At 55.3% G+C, this 18,208-nt stretch overlaps 8 protein-coding genes across 8 annotated transcripts; 5 read left to right on the top strand and 3 right to left on the bottom strand.

The window, feature by feature from the left end:
• Window positions 1-533: 533 nt before the first annotated feature.
• ACRALDRAFT_1061821 (uncharacterized protein) lies at window positions 534-1,542 on the top strand. The gene has a single exon (XM_071016485.1). The coding sequence runs from the start codon at window positions 694-696 to the stop codon at window positions 1,246-1,248; it is 555 nt and encodes a 184-aa protein (XP_070877699.1). The 5' UTR covers window positions 534-693; the 3' UTR covers window positions 1,249-1,542.
• Window positions 1,543-1,717: 175 nt separating this feature from the next.
• On the top strand, window positions 1,718-3,045 carry ACRALDRAFT_2058014 (uncharacterized protein). Its single transcript, XM_071021826.1, has 2 exons — window positions 1,718-2,207; window positions 2,270-3,045. Exons 1-2 carry the CDS (start codon window positions 1,813-1,815, stop codon window positions 2,748-2,750), a joined length of 876 nt encoding a protein of 291 aa, XP_070877698.1. The 5' UTR covers window positions 1,718-1,812; the 3' UTR covers window positions 2,751-3,045.
• A 509-nt stretch (window positions 3,046-3,554) lies between these two features.
• Window positions 3,555-7,629, top strand: ACRALDRAFT_2133713 (uncharacterized protein). The gene has a single exon (XM_071024071.1). It carries the CDS (start codon window positions 4,220-4,222, stop codon window positions 7,148-7,150), a length of 2,931 nt encoding a protein of 976 aa, XP_070877697.1. The 5' UTR covers window positions 3,555-4,219; the 3' UTR covers window positions 7,151-7,629.
• A 108-nt stretch (window positions 7,630-7,737) lies between these two features.
• On the bottom strand, window positions 7,738-10,322 carry ACRALDRAFT_1061819 (uncharacterized protein). The gene has a single exon (XM_071016484.1). It carries the CDS (start codon window positions 10,022-10,024, stop codon window positions 8,363-8,365), a length of 1,662 nt encoding a protein of 553 aa, XP_070877696.1. The 5' UTR covers window positions 10,025-10,322; the 3' UTR covers window positions 7,738-8,362.
• An 811-nt stretch (window positions 10,323-11,133) lies between these two features.
• Window positions 11,134-12,835, bottom strand: ACRALDRAFT_1061818 (uncharacterized protein; the record flags this gene model as incomplete). The annotated part of the gene is made up of 2 exons (XM_071016483.1): window positions 11,134-12,360; window positions 12,572-12,835. 2 exons carry the CDS (start codon window positions 12,833-12,835, stop codon window positions 11,134-11,136), a joined length of 1,491 nt encoding a protein of 496 aa, XP_070877695.1.
• Window positions 12,836-13,190: 355 nt separating this feature from the next.
• On the top strand, window positions 13,191-13,580 carry ACRALDRAFT_207811 (uncharacterized protein; the record flags this gene model as incomplete). The annotated part of the gene is made up of 2 exons (XM_071022326.1): window positions 13,191-13,240; window positions 13,313-13,580. The coding sequence occupies 2 exons, from the start codon at window positions 13,191-13,193 to the stop codon at window positions 13,578-13,580; spliced, it is 318 nt and encodes a 105-aa protein (XP_070877694.1).
• Window positions 13,581-14,449: 869 nt separating this feature from the next.
• On the bottom strand, window positions 14,450-16,905 carry ACRALDRAFT_1061817 (uncharacterized protein). Its single transcript, XM_071016482.1, has 5 exons — window positions 16,591-16,905; window positions 16,000-16,141; window positions 15,438-15,945; window positions 15,240-15,352; window positions 14,450-15,181 (listed from the first exon to the last, which is right to left on the bottom strand). Exons 1-5 carry the CDS (start codon window positions 16,594-16,596, stop codon window positions 15,018-15,020), a joined length of 933 nt encoding a protein of 310 aa, XP_070877693.1. The 5' UTR covers window positions 16,597-16,905; the 3' UTR covers window positions 14,450-15,017.
• A 513-nt stretch (window positions 16,906-17,418) lies between these two features.
• On the top strand, window positions 17,419-17,876 carry ACRALDRAFT_2100879 (uncharacterized protein; the record flags this gene model as incomplete). The annotated part of the gene is made up of 2 exons (XM_071023031.1): window positions 17,419-17,644; window positions 17,773-17,876. The coding sequence occupies 2 exons, from the start codon at window positions 17,419-17,421 to the stop codon at window positions 17,874-17,876; spliced, it is 330 nt and encodes a 109-aa protein (XP_070877692.1).
• Window positions 17,877-18,208: the final 332 nt, after the last annotated feature.

Below are 18,208 nucleotides of genomic sequence, written 5' to 3'. Positions count from 1 at the left end.
CTTTTTGAATTTCCTAAAAGGGTAAACCGCGAAAGTACCTTTAACACAATAAAACAGGGGTTGTAGGGTACATATTAGTACTTCTCGATGCCTGCCGCCAAGTGTGTGGGGCCGTGCAGACCATTCTTGTTGGTTCGCCATCGAGCGGGTGGGCCAAGACGTTGGAGCTAGGTACATACGTTGTAATGACAGCTAACCCCAGTTTGAGGATTGCAAGCGCGGGGTTGTAAACGCTATACTGCAGGCGCGAGGGTGGGCACACACGATATACGTTGTACAGCGAGCCGCCTTGGGTCCTCGTCGTTGGGACCCATTGGGCTGTGTCGGCTTCATAGGAGACACACGCACATGAAACTCGAATGAGCAAACAGAGACACATACATTGGACATGGGAAGTTGTCAGCGGCTATTGAGGCGGGCTGTGCTGTGGCCAGTCTCTGCATGACCAGACTCTTCCAAACAGCCAACACCTGCAGTGTTGTTGGCTTGTTGGTTGAACTCTTGAACTCTTCTCATAGCCAGATTATCAGTGACGGGCAGGCTCGACTGGCTTCATGCTCTGTCTATAAATCGCTGCAGTTCCTCGATCATGTATGATGAGGTTTGACGACCTACAGCAAAATCCACAAACACACCAAACACAAACACGCACCAAACAGCCACTTCCATCCTCCCTTACACCCTAAATTCCCAATGGAGCCTCAATACTTTGAAAGGACCTTCAGACGCGGGCTTACGGCGGGAGCAGCAATCGTGGAAATGCAGGAAGTCGGATTCGTTCAATTCAGCCAATTCATTGGCATAGGGACTCGAGATCTGGGCTCCTGTTCCGTGGTCGTTATTGTGTCCCATAATGCCGCTATCCTGGCACACATTGCGCCCAGGTCGAACGCAAATCCAACAGACATCCACGCAGGAGATATCAACGCCCGACAGATGATGAGACGAGTCCAACAAGTCTTCCACGATAATCGAGACTACTTCACCACTTCAGCGGGGCATATGCTTTGTGCGATTTTCGCCGGCAGAATCGCCTTGCCGGATCAACTTGAAATCATTCGGCAACATCTCTATCAACTGGGTTTACAACCAAGCATCGATCATTACCATGTTCCCAGCGATGGGAGACAGGGGCGCGGCACAGTTATGATCCTTGGACCACGACACGCACGAACCCCGGGCTACGTTGAGGTTTATATGGAAGACTATCGGGTGGCACGTTATCCTTGTCCTCCTTCTCCTGCCTAGTTCGTCTGAGGAGTTGGCTGGCTGGGCTAGTCTGATTTTTCCCTTCCACGATATCAATAACGCAGGAAAACGCGGCTACGCGAATAGGTTATAGAGACGTGGAATTAACTACCTAAAGACTTTTTAGAAGAGCAGATTAGTATGATGCCTGATCGATATAACGCAGTGACCGAGGCGGGCAGGCTATTCACAAAGTACTAGGTAGTACCATAGTAAAACGGAACGTATTTCCCCAGCTCCACATAGCGTTGCATACCGACCCACAGGCACAAAACATACCGATATAGCCTTCGTATGTATAGCTACGTTGTAGTGTAGTGGACTGTACGCTAGTTGCCTCTTCCCTCCTTTAGGTAGGTACCTACCATATACCTAATACCAAATAGGGCGTGGCAAGTGGCTCGAGCGGGGTCAAGAGCAGCCAATTAAAGATCTATTGCCCGAGCGGGGCTAAGAATAACGAATAAAAGAACTCCACAGTCTACAACGTACTTAAACTCGCATCAGGCTCGTTTCCACATCCTTGAGTTCCGTATCGCTCTCTCCGCTCACAACACCGACATCATGACTGTCTCACCACCCTCACCTAGCGAGGCACCTGCGCCACCCATCGGCCATCGTATCATATGGACTCCACGGGCCATACCAAAGGACATCGTTTATCAGCTCGAAGAAACAATTTTGAATAATGACACGGCCGCCTTCAAACGTATCATGCAAACGTACCATGAATCAGGCCAACCCTTCGATGTTTCCGACCTTTTTTACGTCTGGTGGGCTGCCATATCGAAAGACAATGTTTATGCCGCCGAAACCCTTCTCAGCCACGGCATGAAAGTCTATGACATGGATGTCGAAAGCGCTGCCTCCAGCAATGCCAAGGGCGTAATGGGCTTATTCATCAAGAATGGCTGGGAGCTCAACAAAAGCAATCGCGATCCGGCTCCCCCTTCTTTCACGTAAGTTTCTTCAGCTATGCCAGGGCTGGGTGGCATCCCCCAGCTGACGCCAGCTACTCCAGGCGCGGGTTTGAGCATGATGAGATGGCTTTTTTCCTACTCGATCACGGCGCAGATATGAACTTCGAGTCGTACTACGCCGAAACGCCGTTGTCAAGCGCTGTGCAGCACGCTTCTCCCGGCGCAATCAGGGAGCTTCTCCGTCGGGGCGGAGACGTCCAGAAAGGGGAGCTTCTGCAGCATGCCCTCGACAGGACTTCAGATGTCGAAGAAGTGCTACGAATCCTACTCGAACACGGCGCACCCCTGAATGTGAACATGTATGAAAACCACACCAGGTCGATGAACATGTGGTTTTTTATGGATCTGGGTACGCCGCTCCACAAGGCTGCTACTCAAGGAAACCTGGAAGCGGTGCGCCTGCTCCTGGATCACGGCGCAGACCCCACGATCAAGGACAATAAAGGTCGAACCGCGTTGGAGTACGCCGTCAAAGCTGGGCATTCTGATGTTGTCAAAGTCTTGAGACACGGGAAACTGTAGGAAACGCGCGACGGGTATGGCGGCCAGCGTCGCCCTATGACAAAGTAAAGAGGAGAGCAGTTTGTAGTGCCTGGACTCACTCCTTTGGTTGTATCCGTAAACTGGGTTTTGTTTTCTGTTGCGAATGAGTGGTGCAATTAAATAATATCCATAATATCTATCTCGTTATGGGAGAGCTTCGGCCGTGTAGCAAACCGTCCGGTCCGCCCCGACCAGTGGTAATCTAGGTACTACGAAGTAGTTTGTTTATTTTGAACCAGTCAACAGAGAAAAGAGACGTAACATCATTCATTCGTCCGTTGGGGTGGGGAGAGGGGGTTCATTTGGAGCTAGCAACGCTCAAAGTCACTTTATGAGAAGATACTCGAGTTGCCCCGCGGTGGGATGCGGGGCATAGGGAGTAGCATCTCTTGCCGGTACAACGGCACATCCCAGTTAAAGACCGGGGAATCTTCCATAAACCACCAATAGGACGCCCTTCATTGGAGTCTGGCAGGCAGGCCAGGCACGACCCGCGAACCACTCCAACGTGACGCGTCGCTGACCACTGTCCTTCAAGCCAGTGGAGCTACAGTACGTTGCACCGTACCTGACCAAGTATTCGTACGGGTAGGTACTTCGTCGGTGGTTCTCTTCAGGCTCTTCAGCGTGTGTTTACTTCGTACCCATACCCGGCCAGTGCCAGGCCAGCGCGTCCGCACCCCGCCCTCAAACCTCGCGTCCGTCGCTCTTGCCTCGACCATCACCCAGACCAACTTCCACCTTCCATCCTCCGACTTCCCACCACCATCCATTCAAAACATTCTTATTTCGAAAGAGAGTCGGCTTCCCTTTCGTGCTTGTCATCCGCCAAATGACAACAGAAGATCACGACCCATCCATCACCGAAGCGTCTTAACCATCCCGGCGACCCATCCATCCCAACGACTTCCACCTCGTTATTTTCGCGCGACTCCGACTCGGCATCATTTTCTTGCGTCCTCTTGTTTTCCTGTCGAAATACTGCACGTCCCGAATTACCGCATTCAATATCACGAGTCTATTACCTTTTCGTCGCCGCCATCCTTCTTCGTCGAGTCCAACGAGGGGTCGCTCGCTCGCTCCCTTCTCTTTGAAGTTCTACTTCGACTCCAGTCGGGCTACCACCATCTTCGACACCCGCTCCGGACGGACAACTCGGGACTTCTCTTTCTTGGGCTTCTCTCAGCTTACGATGGCCTATTAGGTTGCTGCAATGCATTAAATCCTTCTGCTCGCGACCCAGCTGGCCCAGTTTGGGGCCGCAGTGGGGAAAACCTGCGGCTGTCTTGGCCGCTGACGCTACAGCTCTCGACGCGACACCTTTCCGACTATATTTTTCCCTCCGTCTCCGTCATATAACATAACCGTCCACCACCGACCTCATCGTTTCGCGAAACTTGCACAACTACCGAATTTCGAATCCCAGGAAATGAACGCCGCCGTCGCAAATGGCGGCACCACAGTTTGATCCACCCCTTCCCGGCTCCTCTTTCTTCAATATATACAACGACGCGGATCCCGCCCGGAACCACGTCAACAATCTACCAGCCGGAGGATGCAACTTCGTGGACTTGACACCCGGTGCCAATGGGGCAAAGTGTGGTTGCCGTCGTTTCTGGAGCCGCTTCGCCGCTGGCAAGGCATACGCCGACAACCTGGGCTCTGATCACTCCACCTGGTGTATGTGTAGCCATCATGCCTGCTATCATGATGATGACCGCGCCCCAGAGGCTCCGACGTCTGCTCGTCCCACTCTCGGCCACGAAAAGGAGAGACCCAAAGGAGCCCGGGAACCCTTAAGTCCAGTGATTCAGGACGCATCCTTCCGTCTGACCACCGGGTTGCCCGACCCCCTGGACTTCTTGAATCAGGGTCCTGTCTTTGCCACATCCCCGCGACCAAGGCTAGGGGAGCAAAAGTCCAGACAAGGCAATCCGCCCAGCCAACAAGCAAGCTCCGCTTTGCCAGATACGTTAAGTTGGGGAGCCGCAGGCCAGTCTCAGCCAGCCAACTCGGCTCTGCCTCCCATCCCGCCCCAGTGTTTGATTCCCTCCCAAACCAGCTCGACCCCGTCCAGCCAATCTCGCTACCTCCGTCCCTTCGCTGGGAAGGGCCTTCGGACACTAAGCGGTGTCGCCCAGCCCACTTTCAGGTCCCCACTCGGTGATAAGTCCCAGCACGTCCAGGCAACAACTGACGCCCAGCATGATGATGCCGGGGGAGACCACGCTATGCTCGACGCCGCTGTTGATCCTCCTCCGTCGGCGGCCAATACACCTCGCGCGCCACAAAGTCCCATCGTCAAGGACAGGCCGGCCTCTGCCATCTTCGGAGGACCCTCGCGACAAACTTTTCAGCACTTATCCGACACCGTCCAAGGCCATGAGCAGCGCCTAGACCGTTTAGAAAATGTCTCTTTCTCGGCTGGAGGACACGACGAATGCCACGAGAAGCATGATTCCACAGACCTCCGCGTTACTGATCTCGAAGTGCGCGTCGAAGAAGTCGAGAAGCTTTTGAACGACGCAAGTAGCAACGGGACGGCCCGTCGTGTCCGTCGCCCGGGTGTGGATGAATCTACAAACAGTGTCGTCTCCGTTTCGACCAACGCTACCTCTCGCGCTGCCGAATCCAACGAAGTTTTCAGTCATCTTCAGTCGCTACAATCACAGGTTCTCCAGCTTCAATCGTACATGCCGTCGTACATGCATGCCTGGGAGGTCGAAGTTGTCTTTCTCCCGTTCCCGCTGAGGCGCGTATGGCAGGAAAGGTACGACTTCAAGACGGAACTCGGCCTTCACATGGACGAGTGGACGCAGCTGCCCAACACATACAGCGCGGCCACCATGAGGGCGCAGTCTCCGTTTTGCGGCGAGTGGGCTGGGGCTGGCCAGGACCACGATTGGCTCCTGCCCAAAGCCTGTGGCCCTCGCAGCATCATCGACAAGCGCCTGAGGAGCCGAGGTCTCGTCAGGAAAATCTCGGTCAAGGGCCCCGACGCTAGGAGTGTTCAGGCGGCCTTTCATGCCGCCTTTGGCGACACCTTGTCGAACGTGGCGGCGGCGGCGGCGGCGGCGGTGGCACCGCCTACATCCCGGCGTCGAAGCATCGACGGCAAGATTGCCAGGTTCCTCGGTCTCCAGAACGCGTGGGTACCGCTTCGAAAGATCCACAAGGACTCTCGTCTCCGCTTCCTGGCGCCGGCCGAGATGGTCACTCCAGCGGTCTGGGACGCCACCTTCCTAAATTCCGTGGTAATGCGATCGTCCGAGCCACGGCTGTTTGTCACGCACCCGGAGGCCTACCTGCAAGACACGCACGCCTTCGACTCGGGCTGGACCTGGCAGAAAGTACGTGAACTGAGCCGAGTCTACCCCGACTCTGTCCATCCGGCACACGAAGTACCAGAGGCCGATGCTCTCGAGGACTACTGGAACTGGAACGAGCAGCTGGACGAGCCCGTCAGCGCCCAGTCCTCGCTCAACCTCCGTCAAGCTAGACAGCGCATTTCTCTCTCCCCGTCTCAGCACTTCTTCACCTTGAAGTCATCTCTGCGCTCTTCACCCAGCCCCTTCGCATCCCGCGGGCAAACACCTCCCCTAAGGGACCGCCAAGTAACCCGGCCCCTTCGCGTCCGCACTACGTCCATGCCTCCATCGGCCCCGAAAGCCTCCTCACCATCCGTAGCCAAACGCAGAGTCGCGTCCTACTATCAGCAGCGGAACGAAGGTGGTCCTGGCCAAGGTCACGCCGTCAGCAGCTCGTCTGCGGCTATGGCGCTCAAGAGGAGGCGGACCCGGTCACCCAGCCGGCCACGCAACACACCTCGCTGGACGGCCTCTCCTAGCCCCGCGCTGGCCGGGTTCGTCGCCGACGAGTGGCCGCCGCATCAGGCTCGTGGGGTGACACCACTATATTATGCCACGCCCTTCAGTAACACACCGCACACCGAGGCCCGGCCGCGACGCAACCCCGCCCGAGGGGAGGAGGATGATGATATATTCGACGAGCATGACGAGGAGGGAGACGTCGGCAGCACGAACCCACACGACCATGGCGATGGTATGAACCATTTCGACGGCGATGCGCCACAGGCCCGGCCAATGCGGATGCTCGTGGAGAATCGTCGGGGCTCACTGCAACCTCTACAGCTGCAGCCCGAGGATGAACCATGGCCGGGCATCGAGGACCTGGACCACGTCTCGGACGGAGAGAACATCGACCCCTTGTTCTCGCCCCCTGCAGCCGAAGACGACGACGTCACCTCCGTTGCCAGCAGCCAGCCGTCGGAGTATCCCAGCACAAGTCGGGGGTGGGAGCTACCTGGCGCCGATCACGACATGGACTTTGACATACACGAGGACGATGACCGATCATAATGCAGTTTTTGGAACGAGTAGTTGGAATGACGATCGTTTGAGCTGGGGAATTTAATGCGGTTTATGCAGCGATGTAGGGGGTTAGATCACAGGGGTGTTTACGATTTATTTTTGATATATATGCAGGAAAAACATGGGGGCTTTTTCATCATGGTTCTGATGTCTTTTCGGCGATCCCGCTACTCATGTCTGTGCGGCGTTCAGGAGGCCATGCATTATAGTATGTCTGGAGTGGAAGATTCGCCTTGAACCTTGGGATATAGAATCGTCCCCCGTCCGCCTGGATCCATTTTACGGGTTGCGACTTGGGCTAGAGGAGCGTGGAACGCCATTGTCCAGATTTAGGAAAAGGAGGTGGGAAATCCTCCGCTGGCGTCGACACGAAAAGTCGCTGCCGGGCTGTATCATTACCTTGTCACTCACGGGTCTCTCTCATCCTCGGCCAACTATATAGATGCATCTCAACACACTACTGCACATTGCAATACTGGTCCTCCTGGTTGCATCGTATGGTGCTTGCTGACGACCCATGGTGATCTAGTCATCACCATGCTTCAATCGCGGTAAGAAGGGCGACAGACATGTTGGACCAATTCAGTCTTGAAGAAAACAGAAAAGTCTATTGATGGCATTGATCGTCGGCAGGGTATGGGTATGATAGGGTATGGGGTTCTCTAACCAATTCCCAACGAGGCTCACGGCCGTACTCCATAAGAGCAGAGGTTTCGGCATATACAAAAGGCCGAGTGAATCACCCTAGCCCCAAAAAAGAAAGACAACACCCGAACGCCTCCGGTCCCGAAAAGAGAAAAAAAGACGCCTTATGCTGGATGCCAGTGATGAATAACATGTCCCAAACGAGTCGTTTTCGGCAAACCAAGTCCCTAACTCCTTAAGCCTGTAATGGTGCGCTGATGTCCTGTTCGTCTTTTGGTCTTCGTCTTCTTGTCTATAAGCCGCACGGCGGCGGCTTATATCGCGTGTTGTGTGCAGCAGAGAAGAGCGGCCAAGTGGTGTTTTTGTTTGGTCGTAAAAGAGCGTGCGTATCCTCCTCATAGGATCCTGGCAATCGCGGCGTGGGTTCTATTTCGATAATTCGTGATGATGGCGATATACTCGTCTTCGCTTGCATTCAATCAAGGGGGCAGCCTTGAAGGACAAGGGAAGGAAAAATAAAAATAACCAGAAAAAAAAATGCGCCAGTCGTTTGCGTCAGCCGTACCAGGTCTGACCAGGCTTGAGGGTCTCGAGGATACGACAGCCCTCGGTAATACAGAGTCTCTCGCGGCCGAGACGCTTGAACTTGGGACCGAGGGGCCCCGTGACATAATGGTATTGACTGAAGAGGCGCCACTGGCGACGGTCGGAGAGGGGATACACCTGGTCGCCCCACGGCCCGGCAAAGTGGAACCAGCTTGTCGGGGCGTCCGGGTTCTCGGCGGTGGGCACGAGGCTGGTCGAGTTGGCGTGGCGGTGGGCGGAGAGCAGGTCGACCTCTCCGTCCAGGTCGTCGTCGAGATCGAGCCCGTCGTCGCGGTCCTGGACGTAGTCGTACCAGTACGAGTAGGTGTTCTTGGTGGGGTCCCAGAGGGGCCCGCGGTCGGTGACGTCCTTGAGCATGTTGAAGGGGAGGATGTACGGGTGGTCGCCCGGCAGGGCGTACATGGCGTGGCTGCCGACGGCCGAGTAGATGACGGGGCGGCCGTCCATCTTCTCGACGGCTTCGTAGGTGTAGGCCTGGCCGCCCTCGTGCTCGGAGAAGAAGATGCCGCGCGGCTCGCCGTGCTCGAAGCGGATCAGGCAGTGCTCCCAGTCGGCGACGTGGTTGCCGAAGCGGATGTTGAGGACGGTCTGGCCGAGGTTGTACGAGTAGAAGAAGAACCAGAATGCGTCGACTATGCCGTTGCCCTTGTCGACGAGGATCAGGATGGCCGGTGCCTTGGAGTGGCCCATTTCGTTGGGCTTGTAGGTGGTGGAATGGGTCGGCTCGGACGTCATGGGGTGCTGGTGCTGGTCGTCGCGGCGGACGGACCACGCATTGCGCCTGGATGCGAAACTGTTTTCCCGGTGACGGCGGCGGGGGTCGGAAATGCGGTGGACGGGACGGTCACGGGACGCATCAAACCAAGTGGTGGTAGTCGCACGTCCTCCTTCGCGCTTGGACCGACCACCGGAGGAAGGGGTGGCGGAGCTGGCGGCATCGCCGTTATCACCCTGGTCGCCGGACTCGTCGTCCCAGGGCTCGGGAATACCGACATGGCTGTGCAGCCATGGGGGTCTCGATTCCACGTCTTCGGAAGCGGTGAGGAAGACGCGGCCATCCTCCTCGTTGAGCACGTGGAGGTCGCCGAGGTCAACGGTCCGATTCAGCGCCTCGTCTTCCAGGTACGGTACCATATGCAAGAGGTGTTCGGCGATATCGGAAGGCCAGAAATTCTCGCCCGAGTAAAGATGAACCAAAGGTGCATATTTGAGGACGTAATCGGGGATGCGGTCGAGAGATTCGGCCGAGTCGGCGTCCTGCTGTTGGGGGGAACGGCTCGTCCGGCGGGCGTTCTCCCAACCTCGGTGTCTGCCTTCCTCGTTGTGCAAGGACCGAAGTTCTAGTCGGTCGGCAAAGATGTCATCGTCGGTGGCGTTGTTCCATGACAACAAGGCCGCGGGGTCCCATGACAAGTGGTGGACACCGCATAGGCTCAGCCACCTGCAGGCCTGTCGGTCGAGCCAATACGGGCTACTGCTGACCCATTTCTTGTCCCGTAGCTGTTTCTCTTTATCTGGGGGTGTCGGGTCGAGATATCGAGGCAAGAACCAGCCCACAAAGGACGCTGCGGCGAAGAGGAGGAAGATGATGGTGATGCGTCGTAGGTACATCGTGGCGGTGGTTGGTAAAGAGGGACGGATTCGAGACGGGCGATCAAGCTAAGAGCCATGTAAGAGATGCGGGGAGGAAGAAACAAATACAAAGTAGAGAGAAGTAAAAGAGTCGGAAAAGACAGAGTCAAAAGGCGCCGGGTCCGACGGAGAGGGACGAGTCAGTGGTTGAGATGGACCACCCCGGCTACAGTGGCTGGGTGCTGAGCCGCTCCCGTAAAAAGTGATAAGGCAGCGAAGTCGGGGCGGGGCGGCGGCTATGGAAATCGATTGAAAGCGGTCTGAGCGACTTGAGCGAGGGAAGGGGTAATCTGCTGCTGAACAGACACGAGCCCAACCGCTTGTAAAATGCGCGAAAACGTTGAAGATGGAGAGACAGAGAGGGGGAGAAAGAAAGACGAGGAGGCGAGTCGGATAAAAAGTGTTGGCGGGTTTGTCAGTTAATTGACGTGGTACTTTGTAGCTTTGCTGGCGATCAGTTGGGCAGAAAACCAGAGGTCCCTGCATGTTCTCGTTACTTTGCAGGTACCGGTACTTAAGCACTGCAGGGTTGCAGTGGGAGCGGTGAAGTATTGAGACTCGTCCCGCCCAGCGATGTCGGCTATCAGATTGCCGCTAACCGTGCCCGCGCCAAGATGGGAAGCAACGAACCTGGAAGAAGTGGGGCGGGCACGGCTAGTGGCCCGAGTCAGCACTAGGCATGCGTGACAGCCGTCACTGTCGGAGTACCGGTGACCTATGAATGCCGATGGTTTGGATTACTAATTTGCCGGTGGTTTATCCGTAGCATCCGTGTTTACTAGGTTTCGTACTACTCAGTATGCATACAAATACTCGTCTTTTATTATTTAATTCATTTTTCTTCCTGGCCTGGGATCGTCACTCTCCAGGGTCAGACACTTAAGTCAACTGTTATCGTTTATATAGACTATAAATTCAAGGTAGACCTGGAGACTTGGCAGGCCTGATAGCATGATCGACTTTATTAGACACTAGAGGCATTGAGTCAATTCTCGCCATCGTCGCAAACATCTCCATTCTGGACTCCCCGTCAGACTATTACTCACGAAGGATCAACCAGGTTCAATATATATAATAGCTACTGCATCTCAGAGAAACATATTCTTAGCGTCTGCCTCACGTACAGTATCCATGCTCCTCGCCATTTCCACCCGACTCTTAGTCACACGGAACTCGTCCGGCAGCCCAACGCCGTCCCCCTTCCCATCACCACCTTGACCCGTCATCATGTCCACCACTGCCTTTGCACATAACGCCGCCTGCGGCATTCCGTGTCCCGTGTAACCTGCCGCCATCCATAGGCCGTCCCCTCCCCCCAACCACGCCGGCACCTCGCCGACCCAAGGGCAGCCGTCCCGCGAGAACCCCATGATCCCCGTCCACTCATAATCAGCCTCCATCTCTTCCTCTTTATCATCCTCGTCGCCATCCGTCTTCTTCCTGCCCCCGCCCAACCGCATCGAGCTCGCCAGTGCGCGTCGGAGATACCTCGCCACCACAGGATCGATCCAGTCATCCGCGCTCACCCCAACCCCTTTCCCCTCCCCCCAGCCCCTCCCTCCGCCGAGTATCATCTCCTTCTTGCCGCAAGGCCGCTGAATCAGGTAATCGTCCTGGACGGGCCCGTCGGGCGGCTCCCCCATGAAAACATAACTGTGCGTCAGCGCATCCTGACCCGCCCGCGGCAGGAGCGCAGCCACCTGCCCGCGAACCGGCACAATGAGGTCCGACAACTCCGACACCAACCGGGACGTATACCCGTTGCACGCGAGGAGGACGTGTCGCGCCGCCACCTGCCCGCGAGACGTGTGCACCATCCATCGGTACCCGTCGTCCGTTCCGCCCAGCCTCTGGAGATGGTCGACCGGCGTATTGGTCTGGAGGTTGAACCACCCTCTGCCGTTCGTCCCATCCACCCCGTCTGCCTTCCTTTTCTGCTCCTGGGCCCCGAACCGCCGCAGCAGGTCCTCCAGAACCCAGCTCACGAGCTTGTAGGGCCAGCAGCTCGCCGCGGCCGTCTGTACCACGGCTCCTACGGCCCCCGGAATGTGGAGGTCGGCGAGCTTGTCGGCCGATCGGACGACGCGGGCTCCGGCAGCGAGCTGTGGGTGTGATCTGGCAAGGTCCGCGATGCGGAGGGCGGCTCGGGCGAGGAGGTCTGGCGTGTAGAAGGCGTGAACACCCTGAAGCGAGGTCCAATCGCAGGGTATGTCGTGAGAGACGACGAAATCGCGGAGAAAAGTGTACGTTTGCGCCTCGAAGTGGGCTATCGCCGGGGCGGGGACATATAAGTTCGGTTGGCAGTGGCCTCCGTTCTGAGACCATTTAGTGTGCCTGAAGTCGGGATAGAAGCATAGTACTGATAAAATTGATAACGGCACCAGAGTCAAGACTGTTGAACATCCAACGACTAGGTTCGACGGACGGCAAGTTCATCCAGTTTGTCCCCCGGCCGAACATTGATCGTCTGCTACGAGAAATCCCCGAGGAACAACTAGGGCTACAGGGACTTGGACGGTGACTTACCCTTCCCGTGGCACCCCAGCAAGCCTCCCTTGCCTCCAGCATCAGCACCTCGGTGCCATCTCCCCCATCTGATTCTTTGAGAAAGCGCGCTGCAAAGGCACCAGTGATACCGCTGCCGACGACGACCACGTCAGCCGTGGGTGGCAGAGAAGTCGTAGTGCGGTGGCCAAGGAGCACGTTCGACGGTTCTCTGTGCCAGTACGACCGCGTGCTGCGCTCGGAGGGGGCGTCTGCCTGGCCGTCTTGTAACGTTATGCCTGTCATAGCCAGCTCTCTCGCCTAGAACTCGGTGAAAAGATGGTACATGTACGCTTTGTTTCTGGGATGGAAGAGACGCCAGGTTGGTGTGCCTGGGGTTGATAAGAAGCAAGAAGACTGAGGGGAGGGGAGAGGTTGGAGCGACCAGATAAGGATAATGAGGTACCTCCGTACTGTACTTCGGTTGGGTACCTTTTGTGGCTGGCAAGATATTATACTGACTGTTGTTGCCAGTTGCCAGGTAAAGCGCAAAAAAAAAAAAAAAAAAAAAAAAAAAAAAAACAGGGGTCCGTACGGAACAGACAGACATCACATCGTCTTAAGCCTACTGAGCCTTTCTAATATCACAATCAAAACAACGATGCTTGGTGAAACGGAGCTCAGTAACATCCTCTGCCCGGAAAGACGACTGTAAGATTATCAATATCCCCGTTCTTCTAAGTGTCACTGCTTTGAACGGACATCATGTCGTGTACGCGCCAGGCATAACGACTCCCGTCCATCCATCGAACAAACCGATAGATACAGCACATCTCGCGGGCTCGTAAGGAAATACGCCCAGGAAACTATGGCATTTCTGAGACCTTCATGCCAGAAATGCAGGTCTGCTATTCCCAGTGTCTTCTCGCAGGACCCGTCTTCTCCTCCGGATGGTGTGGATATCGAGATCCCGCCCTTCTCGTGCAACCTCATGACGCTCCCAGGCCCATGTGGTGCCGTGCTGGCGGCACCTTACGTGGTTGATTCCTAATGCGGAAAGGAATGTCATGCATGGTCTCCACGCAGGATCCGTCATCGACCCTTCGCCTCCGAGATCCCTCCACGTCTGGAAAGACGACTTTAGGGGGGTGGCCCCCCTAAAGGGTATGGCAAAGTCGGCGACACACATGGAGCACGCCCCAAACGTCGGCGTACCGTCACTCTCAACCAGGCGTCCCTGACCATGTCGCATATGGGCTGGTAGTCGGGCATCGTTCGTCGTAGCCCAGGGCACAGGCCAGCGGTTCGTACAACGTACAAGCCGTGGACGCACGCCCAGGGGTCCATATCCCCACCGAAATCAAGGTAATACGTACAGTAGACTTCAAAACAAACCTGAGCCGGCGGGGATTCTGGTAGGTGCGCCGGGTCGTAGACGACAAAGATGTCATCATGCAAAACCCGCCCACGGCGACGCAGACCCCTATGGACAGCCAAACAGGGGCGATCACCCATTCGTATAATATTCAGTACATGCTCTTGGTGCCCGCAGCTGAGGGTTTCCACTTCTCGAGGTCGTCCGTAGTGGTACTGTCGAGAGCTACGCGGCGGACAGCCGTACAACGGTCGCAGACCCTGCTGTCTACGCAATCGCGTGTCATAACGAAAAGGTGGTCGAGCTGCTCGTTGGCTGTCATCAGTTTCTGGCGTGGTTCCCCTGCCACGTGTTCCTGGTTCGATAGGCATGCTGGGTTCTGTAACACGATTCAGCGCAGCGCGCGGCAGGTTTGGGCCAGCATCAGTTGGTCCGGCATCGGCATTGTTCCTACAATGAGTATGACTATGCCGACTGGCTGCTCGAGTAGGATGAGACGGGATCCGTGCAAGTCTGTAATAGTCATCGGTTGTTGGCGATGACGGGGTTGGCGCCATAGCTTTCCGTGACATTAAACTCATTGAACACGAGGTCGTTTTGATCGATGTCATGGCCGAGGAACTTGATGTAAATGTCAGGGTAAGAAGGAGGAAGACCGAAACGTTGACGCCTCTGACAAGGACAAAATTTTGTCTGCCCAACAGCCACGGGTACTAATATCGTACCGCCCAAACCGCATCGCTACCGGCACGTCTCACAACTCTCCTGGCGACTGATACTCAACGCCCAGCACGATTCATATGTCGTTCATATCTGTCATGTCGCAATGTATTGTTTCTGACCGTCATGAGACTACCCATTCCCACCCATTCGTGCCTATTCCTACTCCAACTGGTTCCGCTCCGATGCCGTGTCATGTCGCGTCTCAATCTACCTAACGAGATGAAGTAAAGGAATGGCAGTATGTACACGGCCTCAACACATGCCCCCCGACGCCGGTAAGCTTCACCAGCATGCAGAGCAAGTGAAAAGAGAAGACAAAAGGAAAGGAGAAAAAAAAGGGGACGGGGACAAGAAGCCAAACCCCCCGTAGAGCTATAGCCGGTCTCAACCCTACATCTTCTTTCTCTTGCCAATCTGGGCCGAGAAACCAGTCTTGATGGCCGTGACTGTCCGTCGAGAACCGCACGCGTTGCAGTTGACAAAGTACAGACGATTCTCTCCCTTGTTGAGCTCCGTGTTGGGCGATTTGCATGTCTTGCAAGTGACATACTCGACTAAGAAATCGTTAGCTCTGAACCAAGCTGAGGGGGGAAATGGACAGTGGCAACATACTGATGTATTTCCGCAACACGTTCTCAATCTGCTTCTGCTGGAATCGGCCCTTGATGACTAGACGGCGGCTGCCGTCAGTCGAACCAGAAGTACCCAACTCGGACAAGCAGTATCTGTTGGACATCCCACGTTAGCAACTGTACAACTCTCGTTCTGGTCTTCGTATCGATCATATGACTCATTGAGGGAATGACGTACTGGGTAAGATGCTCCTCTGTCCGCTTCATGCGCTTAGCAATCTCTGCCAGGTTGGCAAAGATGGTCTTCTTGTTTCCTTCACGCATACACTGCGGGGGAGGAATCTTGTAGCTCTTGGATCCGCTGAGGGCGTGGTCCGGGTTCCGCTGCGCCAGCTCGTGGAAGAATCTGTCCAGAAGGAGGGTGTAGCTCAGAGGCCTGGTCTCGTCGTGTGCCCAGATGCCCGTGCCGGCTTCCATGTCGCCCTCCTCGACGGGCTCCTCGGCGGCATCCTCTTCGGCCTTACCGTCGAGCTCGAGCGCCTTGAGCTTGGCCGCAAAGTCGTCCTCGTCGCCGTCCTTCGGCACCCGCTTCTTCTTCTTCTTCTTCATGGTGAGATCGAGCCCACCATCTTCGGCGTCGCCACCTGTCTCGTCATCGTCCTTGGGGATCTTCTTCTTCTTCTTCTTCTTCAGGGTCAGGTCCAGGCCACCGTCATCGACCGCGACGGGAGTCGCCTCGTCAGCAGCTTTAGATGAGGAGTTAGTAAATGCCCCAAGAGCTGCGGAAAGCGGCGGCGTACGAGGCGTGTGGGACTGGGCCGTGTCCTTGGTCTCTTCCGGAGTGTTGACCATGGTGATGGAACCGTCAGCGTCGACAACTACTCGCTCGTTGGTAAAGGTGACTGATTTGCGTTGTTTGCGGTCGCGGAGAGGAGTGGTGTCCTGTAGGAAGGAGAGAATGTGAGTAAGTGGGATTGCTAGTACGCAGAAATATCTTCAACCAAAATCCAAGCAAACGGGTACCTGGGTAGGACAACGGAGAGTGCCTTGTGTATTGAATATATCCAAGGCTATCTTTGGGGGTGGGGGTGGAAGGGGGGCAACGGGGCAAGAAGGGGAAAGATAGGAACGGGCTAACGACTGAACAATTTCCACGTTCAGAAACCCCGTTTTCTTGGTCTCACTTTCTGGTCTCAATCTCTGTGAAGAGTGTAATGACAACGGAAATAGCAATGGGTGGTAGGTAACAGATGGAAAATAACGGTGGGGTAATTAATCATGGAAGAACAATGGGAGGGGCGATTTTGATTTTTTTGGTGGTGGTGGTGGTACGAAGTAATAGCGGTGGACTCGGAAGGGCTAAAAGAAGAAAATTGGTAACCAAGACGTACCTCCATGATTGTGGTTTGATCTCGGCGAATACGGAGTTTGGTTTGTGCGTAAGCAAAAGGTACATGTACCTACGTAAGGCTGCAGGTAGGTACAAAGTCCGGGTCCAAGTGGGAAAGCAATCCTGGGCAGGAATCCAAATGAAATCCGGGGCAAATCCTGGTCCTTGGGGAGGAGGTGAAGGGAAGAAGAGATTCACTTCTTGATTATGGAGTCAAGAAATTCCTTTTCCGGTCCGAGTTGACTTGTTGATAGCGTGGGTATTATCGATCTTCCTGGGGGTTTGAATTCGGGCGATCCTGAGGACGGCTTTCGGCTTCATGAACAGGTGACTGGGGAGCGGAGGACAGTTCTCATAGCGGAGCCTCTTGGTGATGCTGTGACTCAGAGCCTGAGTGCTAGAGCGGCGAAACATAACCAGAGTCACGTGATATGACCCAGGCCTCTTCAGATCTCAAGCACCAATCAGAAGCGACTTTGCGGGTAACATGAACACTTGAATTCAGTACGTACGTATATCTTCTTAGTTTCATGTATTACATGTATTACGGAGCAACAGACGATAGTACATTAAGCGGGTTTGTCATGCCCCAACATTTCCCGGGTCTACTGAACACCGTACAACAACCATACAGCCGAACCTCATCCTTTCTTATCAGCAGCAACAGAACATAAGCTTATCGAATTGGGTCTTCCAGGAGATGCCGCTACAATCCGACCGATAGCTCCCGACTCTCCTCGCACTTCGACACGTCGAACCTCCTCTTGTCCCTTGCCCGCCTCCTCCTTCGCGTCGGGTGCTGGCCTCCACCCTCCACCGTGTCTCGGTCATGTCATCCGCCGCCGACTCGTACATCTTCCACGACTTGTCGCCGTCCACCGACGATGACGAGCTCGATTCCCTACCCTCGCTCTCCAGCAGCGCGATCGACTCCGAGGCGGACTCGGACGCCCAGGCGGAGTGGGAGAGGAGCCTGGAGCAGATGAAGCTCCTCCTGACCATGGTCATCGTGCCCTTCGCCGGCAAGTTCATGGGCAGGAAATTTGCCTATTGGAGTATGAATCCCTCTGCTTGCCTCGGACCTGCCCCTCCTGTCTTCTATAAGGACGGGCGCTTCCCAGCGTCCCAGTCAAAAGGGAAAGCCATAGTATGACGTGACTGACACTGTTTGTTCGCACGGCAGGTTGGGCTCGGTATATGGAATGGATGCATAACGTTGAGATCCGGTGGACTAGCAAGTCCAGATTCAACATTGTTGGTGCCGCCGAGGCGGCGGCTTCACTATGATACCGGGAGTATCCATTCCGCCTCGAAGACGAGACATCATTATATGGAGGGCGGCTGCCTGGAGTGTACATAGTGAAACGGGCTGGCTGGCGTTGTGGAGTTGGTTGATCTTGTTGGAACCACTGTTGCACACAACTACAACAGAAACATACATGCCTTGAGCTGTTATTCCATCTATTTCGCAAGCTGGCAAGAACACGACAGATCCTCGTTTGACCCGCATGAACTGGCAGTAGCGTTCTCTGCAATCGGTATGAAAGTGTGCATTAATGAACAGTCTTCGTCTCCTCATTACAAAATATGTGGCGTACTTATACACGACTTCCCTAGCC

Source organism: Sodiomyces alcalophilus (genome assembly GCF_042370955.1).
Source record: "Sodiomyces alcalophilus JCM 7366 unplaced genomic scaffold ACRALscaffold_2, whole genome shotgun sequence".
NCBI classification, from domain to species: Eukaryota; Fungi; Ascomycota; class Sordariomycetes; order Glomerellales; family Plectosphaerellaceae; genus Sodiomyces; species Sodiomyces alcalophilus.
Note: the sequence above shows the minus strand (reverse complement) of the source record. Positions and strands in the feature narration are given on the sequence as shown.

Bases quoted from the DNA above. Each gene is read 5' to 3' on its own strand.
- ACRALDRAFT_1061819 (XM_071016484.1), bottom strand. From the start codon at position 10,024: ATGTACCTACGACGCATCACCATCATCTTCCTCCTCTTCGCCGCAGCG.
- ACRALDRAFT_1061821 (XM_071016485.1), top strand. From the start codon at position 694: ATGGAGCCTCAATACTTTGAAAGGACCTTCAGACGCGGGCTTACGGCG.
- ACRALDRAFT_2058014 (XM_071021826.1), top strand. From the start codon at position 1,813: ATGACTGTCTCACCACCCTCACCTAGCGAGGCACCTGCGCCACCCATC. The intron at 2,208-2,269 runs GTAAGTTTCTTC...CAGCTACTCCAG, and splicing joins CCGGCTCCCCCTTCTTTCAC to GCGCGGGTTTGAGCATGATG.
- ACRALDRAFT_2133713 (XM_071024071.1), top strand. From the start codon at position 4,220: ATGGCGGCACCACAGTTTGATCCACCCCTTCCCGGCTCCTCTTTCTTC.
- ACRALDRAFT_1061817 (XM_071016482.1), bottom strand. The intron at 15,946-15,999 runs GTACGCCGCCGC...CCTCATCTAAAG, and splicing joins GGCCCAGTCCCACACGCCTC to CTGCTGACGAGGCGACTCCC. The intron at 15,182-15,239 runs GTATGTTGCCAC...ACGATTTCTTAG, and splicing joins CGTGTTGCGGAAATACATCA to TCGAGTATGTCACTTGCAAG.